Source organism: Streptopelia decaocto, assembly GCF_964273445.1.
Source record: "Streptopelia decaocto genome assembly, chromosome: 10".
NCBI classification, from domain to species: domain Eukaryota; kingdom Metazoa; phylum Chordata; class Aves; order Columbiformes; family Columbidae; genus Streptopelia; species Streptopelia decaocto.
In genome coordinates, this window is record NC_138665.1 from 20,136,072 (window position 1) to 20,152,889 (window position 16,818).

At 48.4% G+C, this 16,818-nt stretch overlaps 2 protein-coding genes across 6 annotated transcripts in view; both read right to left on the bottom strand.

Annotated features, from left to right (window-relative positions):
• The window catches only part of LOC309444091 (chromosome-associated kinesin KIF4-like), a 474,457-nt gene that overhangs the window by 117,095 nt on the left and 340,544 nt on the right, over positions 1-16,818 (bottom strand). The gene's annotated exons all lie outside the window — the stretch shown is intronic.
• EDA (ectodysplasin A) overlaps positions 1-16,818 on the bottom strand; it is a 74,542-nt gene that overhangs the window by 23,890 nt on the left and 33,834 nt on the right. For all 5 annotated transcript variants that reach the window (XM_082062134.1, XM_082062132.1, XM_082062133.1 and 2 more), the window contains exon 2: positions 6,340-6,445. In XM_082062134.1, coding sequence (XP_081918260.1) covers positions 6,340-6,445 — 106 coding nt within the window. The remainder of the gene's footprint in view (positions 1-6,339; positions 6,446-16,818) is intronic.

A 16,818-nucleotide genomic window follows, 5' to 3' on the forward strand; every position in this document is an offset into this window, starting at 1 on the left:
TTTCAGAAGTGAAATTCATACAGAACCACCAGTCACTTCTAATAATGTTGGGCCCTACTTAACATGCAGCTGTAAAAGAAAGCTTAGAGGTTGAGTCTGAGCTCCAGCAAAGCCTGCGGAGGCACATGCTGTAGAATACGCTCTGAGGATCCATCGGGACAACTCTGAAACCCACCCCGAAGCAGAACCAGGGCAAAGTATCTGAAAATGCAACTGAGATCTGAGTGGAGAATTCCTTCTGAATGTTCTCTACATCTCCAAACCTTCCAGCTGTCATCCCACCACCTTATCCAGACCCAGCGGGAGGCACCAGGGCAGGACAAACACACCAAAGCAGCCCTGCGGATGGAACAAATCAACAGCACTTCATCACCGCTTTATAAATATTAAGAGTAATGAAACAGGGTTGTGGTTTTTTCCTTTGGAACAATCCAGATCATGACTGGAAAGGCTGGTGAAGACAACAGGAGGCAAACAGAGGTTGCGTATGGATCAGGACACGTCAAAAATTACCCGGTGAACCCCATGAGCTGGAATGATTCCTCCTCACAGCCACCACACAATTAGGTTTGTGCGTCTCCCAGCAGGTTAACTGCTTTTAATATCTAACAAGCAATTGGGACAGCAACATGCCAGAAGAATTCTGGACTCCATCAGTGTTCAGATCTCGGTGCCTTCTTGCTGGCTTGATGCAGCAAAACCTCATGGAAATCTCCCCCTCAATGCGTCCCACAGGAACGAATGCCACCGCCCGGGCTTTTCAGCATCACACCTTTTCTAGGTACAGAAAGCGACTCCAAAAGTCTTTAAACTGAAATAGCATATTGGCTCAAACCCAGATGTTAACACCTCTGCTTTGCTTGGGTGTCCACCACACTGTGCTGCTGGACGTATCACTGTATCCTCATGGCTGAGAAGTGCCCCAGGTGTCAGACCTTACACAGACACCTGCCTTATTATCACAGGCAGAGGTGTAACATGTAGATAAGAATCTGCAAATGAGCTGTGGTCTTAATTTTACTGTAGCAATAACAAGTACTGACAGCAACGTCACAGGAAAGGGATGGAGATCGTGCACGAAGGTTCAGACATCACCTCAATTCCCCCCTTCTCCCACTTTAGGGGCAAATCACAGAAATTCTGGGGGAATCAGTTAAGTGCAAACACTTTGTGGTGAGCCTTTTTTTTCCTTTTGGGACGGTCTCCTGCCCTTCGGTATCCAGGAAACGTCCTGTATTTACTGCGTGCTCATCACCATGGTTTCGGAGCACAATAAGGCTCTATCGCCCTTCATACATCTGCGTTTCTGGGAACGCCGGGGCTTTGGGGAATTGCGCGGGGCCGAGACAAAGGCACCGATTGTTCTGGAGGCCGAGGGACGAACCTGCCCTTTCCAAAGGAGAGGAAGCGGCAGGAAAAGTCACCATTGTGATCTGGATATTAAAAACAAAAAAAAATAAAAGCCCTATTGCATCGTCAGCGCTGCCAGGTCAGAATGGGGACGGAGGGAGCCAGGGACCCCCAGACAGGCTCTGGCATCAGCTACCTGCTAAACCAGCCTAAACCCAATGATGAACACTAACCAGGTTCCAGTATAAGTTAGGGAATGACCTATTAGAGAGCAGTGTAGGGAAAGGGACCTGGGGGTCCTGGGGACAGCAGGGTGACCATGAGCCAGCATGGGGCCCTTGTGGCCAGGAAGCCAATGGTACCTGGGGGGGGTTAGAAGGGGGTGGTCAGTAGGTCAGAGAGGTTCTCCTGCCCCTCTGCTCTGCCCTGGGGAGACCACACCTGGAATATTGTGTCCAGTTGTGGCCCCTCAGTTCCAGCAGGACAGGGAACTGCTGCAGAGAGTCCAGCGCAGCCACCAAGATGCTGGAGGGAGTGGAGCATCTCCCGTGTGAGGAAAGGCTGAGGGAGCTGGGGCTCTGGAGCTGGACAAGAGGACACTGAGGGGGGACTCATTCCTGGGGATCAATATGGAAAGGGGAGTGTCAGGAGGATGGAGCCAGGCTCTTCTGGTGACAACCAATGGTAGAACAAGGGGTAATGGGTTCAAACTGGAATGCAAGAGGTTCCACTTAAATTTGAGAAGAAACTTGTTCCTGGTGAGGGTGGCAGAGCCTGGCCCAGGCTGCCCAGGGGGTTGTGGAGTCTCCTTCTGTGCAGACATTCCAACCCGCCTGGACACCTTCCTGTGTAACCTCATCTGGGTGTTCCTGCTCCATGGGGGGATTGCACTGGATGAGCTTTCCAGGGCCCTTCAACCCCTGACACCCTGGGATTCTGTGAAATACTGAACCCATGTATCCAGCACATCACTTCCAGAGCTCCGGGCAGGAGGAGGGATGGAGACGAGCTTCTGCTCTCGCCCGATTCGGATTTTCATTTCAACAAAAGCCATTTGCAGCGCCGGAGCCCGCGAGTTCTCATCCAGGACTTTCCCCGGCAGCGAGCGCTGCCAAAGTAGTAGGAACCAAATTGTTGTCAGCTTCGGGACAGCATCTGCTCAGCCTCCCCGCTGCCCCCTCCCCGCCAGGAACGGGCAGCGGGCGCTCGTGTTTCTCACCAAGCGCAATAAGAATAAAATCTCGGAAGGGAATTAAAAAAATAACAAAAAACAAGAAACCCCAAACCAAGAAGCACAAACCAACCAAAGCAGGAAAGCAGCACCGCAGGGATCTGACTGCGAACAGAGATGAAAGCGGGCAAAAAAGAAACTATTTTTCTTTAAAAAAACCCAATGTTTCTAAAGAGTCCTATTGACATCTGCTTTGTAAATGCTCTGTCATTATTTATAACCTCCAGAGCACGGAATTGTCTCTGTAGTTACAACCATGCTACTCTCATATTTTGGCTTTGTTAGCAAAGAGCCAGCAGCATTTTTACTGGTGCTCTGGGAATAGAGATCTAACATTTCATACACAGTTTATTTAAAAGTGGACTAATTTAACATTCTTGATGGTTCCTTTTAGCACAACTGTTGCTAATTACCAGCTCCGGAATGATTTGTTCATCTGGGAGCAGCAGCGGTTCCACAGCAGCATAAATACACCAAGACAAAAAGGAAGGAGACGTTGGAGAGGGTCAAGTTTTAGCAAACTAAGGGAAATTAAGTGGCAGGTGGAGTTGGTAACACAGAGCAGAAAGAACATTGTAAAATGGACCTTTAAAGGGGATAATCCTGGTCCTTGGGAAAAAAACAGTGGCAATTCTTAAGCCGTGCAAATGTTGGTTCTGGTGGCCCGGGGAGGACGGAAGGTGGCCTGTGCTCCTCAGGACCGGGACCGGCACCAGCCCCCTTAATGCGGCTGGACACGCAGACAGACACACAGACAGACACACTGAGAGGGGGGCCCGCAGGAACCTCGGCCAGGACACGACCTCGGCTGCTTTAATTGGTTCCAGGGTGCTGTGCGTGGAGGGACACAAACAAACATGAAGCAAACGCGATCGTAAAACATGACAAACGAGCAGCACTGAAGCCGGAGTCCGAGGAGGAGGAGCTCGTGAAATACTGGAGTCACTTTTGGAAGCGCCAGGATCCAGCAATGGTTTTGCCCTTTTGCACACAATCTTTCTTGGGGTTTTTCAGCAAAAAAACCCAAAGAGGCACCGAAGCAGCTTCACTGCTTGTCCTCCCATGACCCATCCCTGTGGCCGCCACACTCCCCATGTCCCCACAAGGCCAACCCCACCTTTTCCACAGCAAAACACTTGAAAGCAAATTTTCCTACAAGAAAAAAAAAAGCCAACAACCAAACTTTTAGGAAAGGACCCGTGTTATCTTTGACTCTCGTAACCATCAAAGCCATCCCGTTGCGGTGCCCAAGGACTCGAGCAGGCGCGGAAGGGGACGGAGCAGCGGCTCCCACCACGGCTTCCATGCCTGCACCACTTTGGTCTTTCACGGCATGTGCGAAAGGACTTGAAAGTTCATACAATTAATTCCAGACAAATATTAGCGAGGCCTCAAGTGCAAAGCACAACTCCTTCCTCCTGGGAATTTATAGTTCATCCACTTTTATCTTCTGGAGGCTCTTTGGAGATCAAAGATTTGATCGACTTTCCCTTTGCAAAACTCCTGGAGAAAACGGTGTTAGCAATACCGTGACATGATTTCATTTTATCTTTTTTCTAAATGATTCATCACCCTTCTCTAAAAAATGAAGATTCCTTCATGTAGGTCTAAAAGACACAAGAGAGCTGTTCCGTTTATTTATCGATCTTACGGTTGTCGCAAGGCCAATTCCTGCGCCGGCAGCTCACACCTGCTAAATACTGTCCTACCTAATAACACCGAGATGGCCAGACACGAAGTACAACAACAGCTCGGCAACACAGCGCCACCAGCAAAACAACCCATCGCTCTGGTGATTTTCCCCATCCCCACCACCCGATGGGTTCAAAGCTCCTAATTTACAAAAAGACACATACAATTGGTGGAAAAGTGCTACGTTTCTGGAGTCACTCAGGGAACATAAAGCAGATCCAAGAAAGGAGAGCGAGTTAGAAATGTATTATACGACAGGTTTTCACCCAGGTGCAAGGGTGATCAGAAATGCCCTCGTAACTCCGCCGACTTTCAGCGTCTGTTTCTCACCGAGCAGCGATTCTCTGCACATCTGGCGAGAGAAAGGCGGCGTTTCGGCAGCCGAACGGACGAGGCTGATTCCAGCGAACATCTGCCTGCGGCGCTCCATCGACACCGCTCGCGCGCGGGGAAACCTGCTACTTCAACAGCCACTTGTGGCCGTGCTGGAAGCGATTTCGAGGACTTGGAGCTGAGCGCTGGAGCGGCACCGGCTCGCGAGACGATGGACCCTGTTGGGCTGGGATCGCTCAGGGAGGCTGCACCAAATGCATCAAACCTGTCAGCATTTTGGGGAGGAGGAACCCAGGGAGTTTCACGAAGCTCTTTCTTGGAGCGGAGCCACCAGAAAACGCTTTTCCACTGTGAAACCGGGAAGGTTTCGGTGGAGACGGGAAGCTCAGGGAGCTGGAGAGGCAAAGTACTGATAGCCAAGGGGTTTGTAGTGCAGCCAGGACTTGTGCTTAGTGGGCATCAAGCCGCTCACAGATCACTACTCCCTTATTTTTTCCCTATTTTCCCTGGAATCCAGTCTCCTCCTCTCTGTATAAAACATAAGCTGGGCTTTGCTGCAGTAGGAAAGAGCTGGAGCAATTAGGGAGGCAAGTCCTCGTGCCTCAGGGGAGCCGCACAACCACGAAAAGCCAGCGCTGGAAATAAAACAGTCTATCCTGAAATAAGGCAGGGGGACGGGCCTGAAGGTGAAGTTATTTTTCGTTATTTTCACACTTACTACTTAAGTTCTGAACAAGTGTTGAGAGTGGTTTCGGTGCAATAAAGGTGTCACCGTACCTACCCCCTAGGTTATGCTCTACCTAAGGATTTCAGTGCTGCTCTTAGAAAAACAAAGGTGACAATACACAACCTCAGGCATGAAATTTAATTCTGGGAGGGTTCATTTTCCATTTCAAAGCATGCTTTAGACACCCAAGGGTCAGCCCAGTGTCTTCGCAGCCATCGGGAATGGCCTCCATATCTCACATCCTCATTTTCACATTTATCAAATCAGAGACAAATACTTAGAATCACAGAATCATTTTGGTTGGAAGAGACCCTCAGGATCATCGAGTCCAACCATAACCTAACCTAACTCTAGCACTAAATCATGTCCCTAAGAACCTTGTCTAAATGCCTTTTAAACCCCTCCAGGGATGGCGACTCCACCAGTGCCCTGGGCAGCCTGTTCCAATGCTTCACAACCCTGGCCGTGAAGAACTTTTTCCTAATATCCACATATTGGTATTTTGGTCCCTTTCTACTCTTTCAACGCAAGCTCTGTACAACACTGACTTCTTCACATGGGTTTCGAACCCACCTGAGACTCCACTGCACTGAGAAATCTCATTATAAACCAGTTCCCGTTTTGTGACATGGATGTTCCAGCTGTTAATTAGACTACAAATAGCTACTTGATGGTTTTAAGCAAAGACGAGTGTACAGAACAACAAATACAGGTGTATAAGCACAAATTATGACCTTAAATGAGCACGGAGCCTCACTATTAGAGAAGAAGAGCCAAGGACAAGATTACTAAACTGCATTAACCTGCACAGAATCTCTAGACCTACAGTTGCAGATAGCAGAACTAATGGAATGCCCCATCCGGAAGGCAATCAAAATCAGAAACTATTATAAGCCGCAGACGCCAGCTTTTCTTTCCACGTACAGAACTGTGTATGCAACCACGATCTGAAAAAACCCATCAACCTTTTGCTTCTCTGCGCGACGCCGAGCAGCGCGGGACTCACCGTCTGGCCCTTCGCTGCCTTTACTCCTCTTATTTCGACGGACACGTCTGCCTTCCTCTCCGACGTGCAGCTTTTCTTCGGGGTGAAAGAAGTTCAGCAAGGCCAGCTGGAAGAAGAAGGACAAGGTTTAGCACCTTTGGCAGAGGACGGTTGAGCCAAGTGGAGCGACTGGAGGCTCAACGCCAAACCCTTTCCGTGTGGGCCGAGGTGGGGATGCGGGATGGATGCTCACGGGTGTCCAGCTCATCCCAAGGAGCTGCGTCCCCTTGGAAGCCACCGAGCACCTGGGAAAACTCAACCCAAAGGGTTTGGCGGGGAGAAGCGCCCCCTTGGGACATGGGGGGCTGCAGGGACAGGGATGCGGGCGGCATCGGGGGAGACCTATTGCTGGAAGTAATCAAACACCCCAAACACCAATGCAATCGTTTCTAATTATCCACTGCAAAACTTGCTCAACCCTGTAGCTCTTTCGGCAGCATTACTCACTGCCAGGAAGTTTTCCTTCTCTCGAGCTCACTTCTGCGAGCTCCATCAGCCACTGAGATTCAAAGGCCTTCAGGGACCTTTAAATCCAATTCAGTACACCACATAAATTAACACTTTAAACCTAGAGCAAGTACATCTTTATAACACAATTTTTTTTGCCAAGAGGCAAAAATTTTATGTAGCGACCCCTTATTCATGAAAAAGTAGTTACCGCATTAAAAACTCTCTGACGGTTATTAAATCAACATCCCTGCTCAGAAACTGGAATTTCGGTTGAGAAACGTGGCCGGTGCTGGCAGCTGCCCCAGGGAGCACTGGCTCCTCACCAGCGGCACTTCCCCAGGGATTCCCGCATCCTAAATTCAGGAATTGCCAAAAAGATCAATTAGGAGCCAAACACCTTGTTCCGTATCTTACAGACCCGCTCCCTGCCTCTTACCAGGACGGGTTTTCTTTATGCTGAAGAAACCTGATCGCACTTATTTAAGCCATAAATATGCAAGCCAAATACAGCCCAAGAAAAGAACTTAGAGGCTTCAGAAAAGCAGCACCAAAGGTTATCGAAGCGCGTTATTGTTCTGAGAACAAAACGTGGGGCATCAAAAGCATCTCTAAGATAGCAGAGAAGAATAAACTCCTTCCCTGAATGGCTCGTTAAGCCACAGGCCATAAAATGCCTTATCAAAAGCAACTATCACTAAAGGTCTCTTTGCTTTTGAGCGTCTCTGCTCCCTCTCCCACCTCTGGGGTGCGGGGGGTGCACCCTTCTGCTCACACATGCCTATTCTCCAGTTGTTGTCCCCGAAAACACACCTATTCCAGTGCTAGAACATCCCATTCCTGCTTCCCCATGAGCAGCCACTGGATTTTACATTTACATCTTGCTTTGCTCCAACAAGCCCTACTGCAGCTTCATGAACGGGATTTGGGAATCCAAAGGGTCTCCCCCCATAAAAACCCCAGAATGTTTCCCGGATTCCCAAACTGTTGCTATTTAATTCCGCTCGTGAGCAGGCAGGGCTACATTTACCACAATTCCTAATATGTTGTCCCTGCAACGACTCCGTGTCCAAAAGGACCTCGAAACGCTGGAGGATGGCCTGGGACCGGCTCACCACACGCACAGTTATTCTCTTAAACACGCCTAAAAAGCAACAACAAGTAAAAGCCAGCGCTTATCTCCCTAAGGAAGGAGCAGGCACAGCGTCGGGTGGAGAAGCAAAGGCTCTTAATTTACAATATACATTCAGTCAATGTAAAGAAGAAGGGGCAGAGCTCCCCCTGCCCATCCTCCCCACCTCCCGCATCCCACCACGGTGACCCCACATGGACCGCGGGATGAGGATGCTGGTACCCGCCCCTACACCACAAAGTGCTTATTTACATCAAGCTGAAACATCGCAGAACTAATTGAAGAAACAAATTGCATTGTAACTCAGGTTAAAACTCCAACGAAACCACCAGCGCTGCTTTTGAGTGCTGTTAGTACTTGGCTCTCTTATTTGAGCATTTAAAAACAATGATTGAATAAAAGCTCTGCAAATGAAGCTGTGGGAAACCAGCCCGTTCAGATGTGCGGGTTCCTGCCCCACGTTGCCGAGGCTAAAACTGACATTTTTCATCTCGAGAACTCAGATTTTGTAACAGCACAACCCTAATTGTGTCAAAACAAACAGATTTCCTCCTCTCCCTGCTATTACCAACACAATTCTAACATGACATCCACAATTTTGAAAAGCTGCAGCATAATACGAAGCTCACCCCGTGTCACCTCCTTCTGCACATCTGGGCATTGACACAGCGTCTAGTGACAAATACACTGTATTCTTTTCCAGCCAAATATAAGCTGGATCCTCACGTTACCCCACGACCATGGTGTAAAAACCAGAACTATGGTGGGCTTGGAATAATTCGGAGAAGAGTTTCACCTGGAAAACCCCCAGGATTTGGAAAGGATGAGCCGCCCTGATTTCTCATTTTGATTGATGGGTTTTGTTGTTTCCAGCGAAACAATCAACATTTCTTAAGAGACTTGAGAGCTTTTCGCAATCTGAACAAAACCATTTATGTTTAGTCTCAGAAGGGGAAATACAAGAGATTGACACAATATGTTTATTTTCCTGAAGAGTTAATGAAAATAACCCTCCTACTCCCAAAACTCCAGCACCAGGGCTCTAAGCACGCTTTGGTCAGCATTAATAGTCATGTCAAACCTTAGATTCAAAGGTCTAAAAGACATTACTGTCCTGGTCCAGCATTTCACTGGAACTCCTCATCCCCAAAGTCACAGGGAATTGACTCCTCAGCTTCCCCAGGCTGCACCACCCCAACTCCTGCTTCATCTGCTGCCCCTTCTCACCGAGGTTTTATTACATTTATTATTTAGGGACAAACTAATCAGTCAGAAAACCACTAAATATTGGCTAAAAGTAATCTACCAATTCAACTTTGTCTTTCTAGTAAGACCAAGTCAGAAAGAGAAACGACAGTAAGGGCAGATGACCTAAATCTGCTTTTTACTTAGGAAAAAACTCTATAGAAATGGCTTGTGACAGCCATTGTGACCACACCAGCTATGGGCACATGGTGCTTTGAAGCTGAATCTAATGAGACCAAGCTCTCCTGAAGATGTAACACCAGTACTGCCAGCTCAGCCCGGTAATGGGCACAAAGACATAGAGAGGAGTTTGTCCAGGGGACGCTGCCGTTTTCATGATGCAATGGATGGCATCTCACCTGTGGTGACCAGCATAGAGGCTTCCAAGAGAACCATTGAATAGCTTGGGTTGGAGGGACCTTCCCAGCTTCCCAGTGCCCCCCCTGCCATGACAGGGACATCTTCACCAGCTCAGGGTGCTCAGAGCCCCGTCCAGCCTGGCCTGGGATGTCTCAGGGATGGTTCAGCCACCACCTCTCTGGGTACCCGGGCCAGGCTCTCACCACCCTCAGGCCAACAATTCCTTCCTCCTGCCCAGCCTGAATCACCCTCCTTTAGTTTAAAACCATCACCCCTTGTCCTGTCACAACAGGCCCTGCTCAAAAGTCTGTCCCATCTCTCTTATTGGTCCCTTTTAAGTACATAAAGGCCACACTAAGGTCTCCCCGGAGCTTCTCTTCTCCAGCTGAACACCCCAGCTCTCTCACCTGTCCCCAGCAGAGCTGCTCCAGCCTCGGCTCATTCCTGGGGCTGCTCTGGCCCCTCTCCAGCAGGTCCATGAGTGTCTGTGCTGAGGACAGAGCTGGACCAGCCCTGCAGGGCGTCTCACCAGAGCACAGACCTGCTGGCCACCAGGTCACCCCGTGAAGAGCCACGCTGGGGACCGGCTGGGGGCACAGCCGCACCGGCCAGGGGAGCAAGTGATGCTTTTTCCATTCACCACCCCCTGACATACGATTAATACATTCACTTGCAGATCTTGGACTCTGCAACTTCTGTCTGGACCTAAGGCTGAATGTTGTTGTGCCTTAAGTTGAACTCATCTGCTCCCTGTAATTTGGTGTGGCCGCAATGAGGGAGAGGATTTCCAGAGCCGAACAAGCAGATGTTTGCCACCCATCTTGCAAATTATGATGCAGCCACAGATGCGAAAGGAGAAACAACCTTCAGTGAAATGCTGCTGGCTGGACACTAGCGTTTTAAAACCACCCAGAAACATTTTGCACAAATATCAGTTGAATCCTCTTACAAAAATGTGGAGCAAACACACTCGCAGGGCTTGAACACTTGCCTGCTAAACCTGGGTGTTCCACACTCCTCCCCCAGCTGCAGTTTGTGATTTGGAGGCGCCAGACCTGGACCTTGGCTGGGTCTCCAGGAGATGAGATGGAGCTGGTGGAGCAGGACCAGGGGTGTGGGGGGTTGGAATGAGGTGGGTGAGATGCGAACACACCTGCAAGAGCTGAGCCCCCTGCGCTTGCTCCCTCTGGGGAGGGCTACAAGAAACCACTGTCCTGGTCCACTAATTTCACCAAAATTCCTCATCCTCGAGGTCATGGAGAACTTGTCCTCTCAGCCTTTGCACTTGTAGGGCAAGAGTATTTGTGAGGAGCCCAGCAAGCACATACCTGCTCCCAAAAAAGAAGCCGTATTTTCTCTGCATAGTTACACAACAGCGACAGAAAAGTTTGGAACAGTCACCGTTTCCCTCCTCCCCCAACCTAAAGCCCTCAAATTACCTTTAGTTTAGAAACACCGTGTAAACCCATTACGACTCCAAACTTCTCATCAAGACAATCACTATAGGATGCAAAAAAGGTCAAAAAGCCAAGAGAGGAAAAATCCCAGGGGAAACCATACCCCAAAATAACCTGGGAAACAATAGTAAAGACAGGGCTCACCAGAACGAACCCGCTCTGCCTTGGTTCCTCTCAGCAACACAGAGAAAAACAAAGGCACGCACACACAAGTGTTGATTTGCTCTGCAGCCGCAAGTGGAACCCGCTCTGGAATAACCCAAATAACGCAGCCTGCGGTCACCCCGAAACTCAGCTGCTTTGGAAGGCCAGACATTTCATTCACTACAGAACAATAAAGAGTTATAAGTATAGATACATATTTTTTTAATATATTTTTTTAAGGTACCATACAATAGGAAGGTGTCTTCAAGCTCTGAAACCCAAAGATATCACGGAGCTATGGCTGGATATACAAACCGTGTGCAATAAGAAAACCAGTGCTGGGATGCTGACAGAACTGCTAACGTTTGCATGTTTAATTGCATCCCTCCACAAATGCCCCGAATACCACACATCCCTCATAAACACTTCATAGGAGTGAAGACCTGCTGGACACCAAGGGAACGTATTTCCAGTGGTAAAACAGCATCAAAGTGAGGGAAGGGGGAAAATACAACCTGACCTATGCAATTATGTGCAAATGGTAGGAAGAAACAGCGGAATTGGGAAAAGCACACGGGCGTTCAGGTGCACGACTCCTGCAAAGTCTTCCAGAGCATATTTATCACTAACAAAACCCCTCAAGACTTCTCTGCGTGCTCTGGAACAAAGCTGGATCCCAATTAGCCAGGAGAAAACGAGAGCAGCCAGCTCTAGAGCTGATCAATAAACCCCACGGCACAACATCTTAGAGCACCAGAGGAAAAGAAGAAGGCATGAAATCATCCTCTTGCATTATTGCTTAATGGTATTGTTAAAGTCAAATTCCCTCATCATTTGCAGTTTTGAAGATCATTAGTGTGAGGAGGCTAATAACAAGACTAAGCTCTTTAGGGACATTCTTTGCCAGCAATATTGTTGTTTTTCTGGAGTTCAGCTGTCGGAGGCTGCGGTTCAGAGCAGCAGCTACTTGAACATCAGCCCCGTTGTCCTGCATCAGAAATTTGCCTCTGGTAACACGTGGTACAAAGGAGAAATTAAGTAGATTATTTATTTTCAAAGAGACTAGAAAGAAGTTTCGGGAGTAGCTTTGCTTTACTGAAAAAAAAATTTGACATATTACAAACCTTGGTTTTGTCATTCTGACTTTTTTTCTTATAAAAATGAAAGAAGCAAAAGCGTAAACAATTCCCATTTCAACACGATCAGAATTTATACACGACGTCGTGTCTGCAAGACAAACCATGGCCCTGAATGCAAAGCTCCTGCAACATGATAAATGCCACCAGCCAGAACGTGGTCAGAGATAGCGATGGAGAGAGCAGAGATCGTATTTTCTCCAAGCCGTAACTCTCACAACCTGTCTTCCTCCCCTAAATCGGGTGTTTTCAGCCCAGCCTGCCTGTGTGTGTCCTTTCCAGGGGTCTGGAGCAGGTTACACAACGTCCTCTGCAAACTCCTCCACCGCCTTCTCTTCTGCATGAAAGCTCAAGTACGGTCCTGTCCTCCAAAACTCTTCCCGTCCCTATTGCTTCAGGACTCTCGTCGCTCCATCACCCCTTTGTTCTCATCACCTATTCACAATGAAGCCCATGGTTCCAGGGGACCCCACCGCAATTCCTCCACCTTCTCACCTTCACTTCAGCATCCTCACTGAGCTTTTGAGACCCAAGGGTGAGCTTTAAAAGCTTTTTCCTCCCAAAGCTACGAGGCAAAGCAACTCTATACTATCCAGTTCCTGCTTCGGAAATAAAAGCACCAGAGAGGATGAAGAGTTTATCCAAAGCCAAGTGGGAGTTTTGGGTTGATGGGGGAACTGAGCGATGCCTCCGGGCAGGAGCTGTATCAGCAGAGCCACCTCCATCCCAAAACTCATAAGGAGTGATGAGCAGGCAGCCAAGCAAGCATTTGGCCATTAGATAACAGAACTTACTTGGTCTCGCAGATGGAGGTGGACCAGGTAATATGGACCAGTGGCACCGCACCAGCTCCTGCCCGCCCGTCTCGGTAATTCTACAGCCCTTAACACGCCACCACCGCTGTTTGAAGTGGCAGATTTGAGATGCTTTGGATCTGCTGAGCATTTCCGAGCCTGGGTTGAACGGGCGTTCCGGAGCGGGCTGCGCAATCCCTGTCTGCAGAAGGCCAGTGAGCCACGCTCCCAGGTCTTCTAGGCACTGTGGTAACAGAAAGCTATTAGACAACAATAAAAGAGGAGGGAGCATATTTTCCTAAGTTTTTATTGGTATTCTAACTTCATTACCCAGGAAAGCCACTGTATTCTTCAGCACAGAACATTAAATCCGACTGCCAGTTATCAGTTCAAGCCTCGTTACAAGTGGATGAACACGGTGAATTAGTTGCCATTGGGGGGTATAACGCAACTCTTAAACATTCCTGCGGATCTGAACCCTTTCCAGAAACCTTCCTCCCCATTCCTCCTCCTCCTCCTGTCACAGAGCTTCAAGCAGCAGTCCTAGATATGTGACAGTGCTCTTCTTTTCGCACGCTGCAGACTCCCAGGTACAGCTACCAAACTTCCACTGCCAGAACTGATAACCCGTCCCAACAGAGGGCAACCAGAACACCGCTTCAGTATTTGAAAATGTCATTAGAACTTGGGAAGTAAGCTAGATCAAAGAAACCCACCACACGCCACATCGTTTTCCAGAAACAACACTATCTTTAAAACAAAAGCATTTCCCCACCTACCAAAACAGAATGGGACTCAGGCTTTCTGCTGGCTTGGGAACGAGTCCAGATCTCTTCCTGTGACCACGCTGTATTGGCCTGGGGCTACACAAGGTTTATTATCCAGGCTATGGCTGCTCTTCCATATTTTCAGCTGCTGGTACGCAACTTTAGCCCAGAGGGACAGTTTCACCCATGCAAAAACCTCAGCCACGGTAATTACGGCAGGAGCTCCATAGACACTCCCGAGGAGACAAAACTTGAGGCTCAAGCCAGAGCTGCAGGCTAAGAGCAAGATGAAAGCAGTTCTGGGACAACATCAACATAATGAGCTTAGACAACAACTCCTTGTATTATTTCCATGATTTGTCTTAGCAGCCACATGTGGGCTGCGGGTCAAGGAATGAGAGGTGCCAGCGTCCATGTACAACATCCCTACGGCCACCTGGCAGCAGGGAGAGCTGACCACAGGTGAGGGTCTTCACCACACACGGATCACTACCCAAGGCTTCCACCCAGCACGTCTGAACCAGAAACCAACCATGGGAGAACAGACTGCGATGAATAACTCTATGAAAAGTCAACCATGGGAGAGCAGACTTCGATGAATAACTCTACGGAAAGTCAACCATGGGAGAACAGACTTCAGTGAATATCTCTATGAAAAATCAACCATGGGAGAACAGACTTCAGTGAATAACTCTATAAACAGTGGTGTTTTCTGCACTTTAAAGAAAAAATGGGAAATAAAAGTGCAAGTGAAACAAAAATGTGATCCAGCTGAACATACCACTGCTTTCTACTTTCTATCAACTCAAGGAACCTGAAGCAAATGCACTTAAACCCTGACAAGTAAGAACACGGCAGAAACAGCAGGCAGATGGGTTTGCTCTGAGCGGAAGAAGAGAATAATATAACATCAGAGAAGGAATGGTTCTGACATTCCTTCAGCACAGGCAGAATAACCTCTTCAGCCCTGCAGAACACAGCTTCTGCCACAGATCTCCATACGAAATCTATTTCTAGCATAAAATGGAACCAGGTACGCAGTCCAGATCCCCAGCTCACACATGCACCACAGCTTCAACCAGCCTTGTAAGAGCACTTGAACAGCTAAACGTGACACCAAACCCAGCATCACCTTGGGCCTAGGAGGCTGTGGCTTGGTTTACAAGGCTGCTCGCCCAAAATCTCATCTCGGGACACCCTCCCGTGGAGCTGGTGCCTCCCGTGAGGACGGTGGATGGAGCTGCGATGGAGCTGTGATGGAGCTGCGTGACCTCAGCGCTGCGTACGCTCCGTACGGCGCAGAGCAAGGGCCCACGGTTCCAATTCATTCCACCTGTTGGCACTGGAAGGGAAAGCTAAAAACGTGAGCCAGATGTTAGCAAGAAGAAGGTCAAAGCTGAGTTTAACACCCTATATGAAGACACCTGTAGTAAATTTTTTAATGGTGGCGAGAGTAAGAGGTTCGTGCTGCAGGAACCCGGCCCTGAGCTGGGAACACGCTGCTTAAAACGCCGAAAAGTATCAATGTCAGTGCAAGGTAAGGAACCTAAATCAGTTCCTTTTGTCTCCCAAGGAAATCAAATTTAGCTGTGAACCAGCGCCAGACAGAGATCTGCTGTCTATTAGCAGGAATTCTCGGTTTTTCACATTTTAATTAGCCTTCCTAGTCTTTTTCAGTCAGCTGGGCCACGTCCCCCTCCAGATGGAGGTCACGGTTTCTTCTCCTGCATACCAACTGCAATTCTTTCCTTATTTTAGCATTTATATTATCAAAGCGCTTGTGCACTTCTAAAAAGCACCACGCGCACTGGCTCTGGGGGGAAACCTGTAAGTTTAAGTGACTCAGTCTCAGCCGTATTTCTTCCTTCTGCCTGTTTCTCCAGCTGTGCCTTTGCTCGTGCTTTCTCACCACCTGGGTCTTCTCCAGCACATCACCAGGTCAGTAACAGCACGATCTTCCTCAAGGCCATAACACGCCTTAAAGAAAACGCGGCTCCCGAAAGCAGGCCCTGCTGCTCTCCTCGCAGCACCCTGCCCAACGGAACGAAGAACTGGCGTCTCTCCAGCCTTCAGCCACCCTCCGGTCTCCTCCTTTGGAGAAAGTTTCCTTTTGCTGTGTTTGACAATGTTTTTAAGGACACCTGGCGTGTTCTGTTAGCGACGACAGAAACACTGATCTCATCTGGCTCCCACAACCGATATAACACGAGCCACGATGAGACCGAGAGGCCGTTCCCAGAAGACGCTGTTGGGCCGCTCTCCATGGCGCGGTTCTCTTCCACTCGGCGACTTCAACTTGCACCCATTCCAGACGTTTCTTGTGAGACAGGAGCACTCAAGTCCCAGCAGCTGGGAAGAACAGCTTCTTGAATTAATAGTCGTCATCTTTTCGAGTCCCATCTCCAAAGCGGACGCGCACTCAAGGGGATGAAGCCACCTCTTGCAATAAATGAACAAGCAGCTCCTCCTCTGGAGCTTTCCGTCAAGAATACAGCTGCAGGACCTGAATTTATTCCACTTTTCAGTTCTCTGATATTTGCCTTTTCATCTGGTGAAATTCAACATAAACCCACTGCTTGAGGCGGGACTAGTGACAGCAAAGAACAGCTTTGGAGTCACTCTTTGAGATGACCCCACAGGAGAATAAGTCAGACATTGGAACTGATATATCTCAGCAAACTTATTTCTGCCCTTGCTATCAGAGATCTATTCCTATCCCCCCCCTTTTTTTTTAATCTTAAAAAAATCTTCACAATTTTGAAATCTTTTTGCTATAAACTGTTCAGATAGATAAAGTTCTAAAAACATCTTCCCTTGCTCCATAAAAAAACACAAAGGCTTCCTGTTAGAGTGCATTTTTCCTTTCAGCACAAGGGTTTTAAAATCCTATTTTCTAAATCTGGATGTTAAAATTGGCCTTCAGCTATGATTAATTTTTATGACATTTTATTGGAAGGA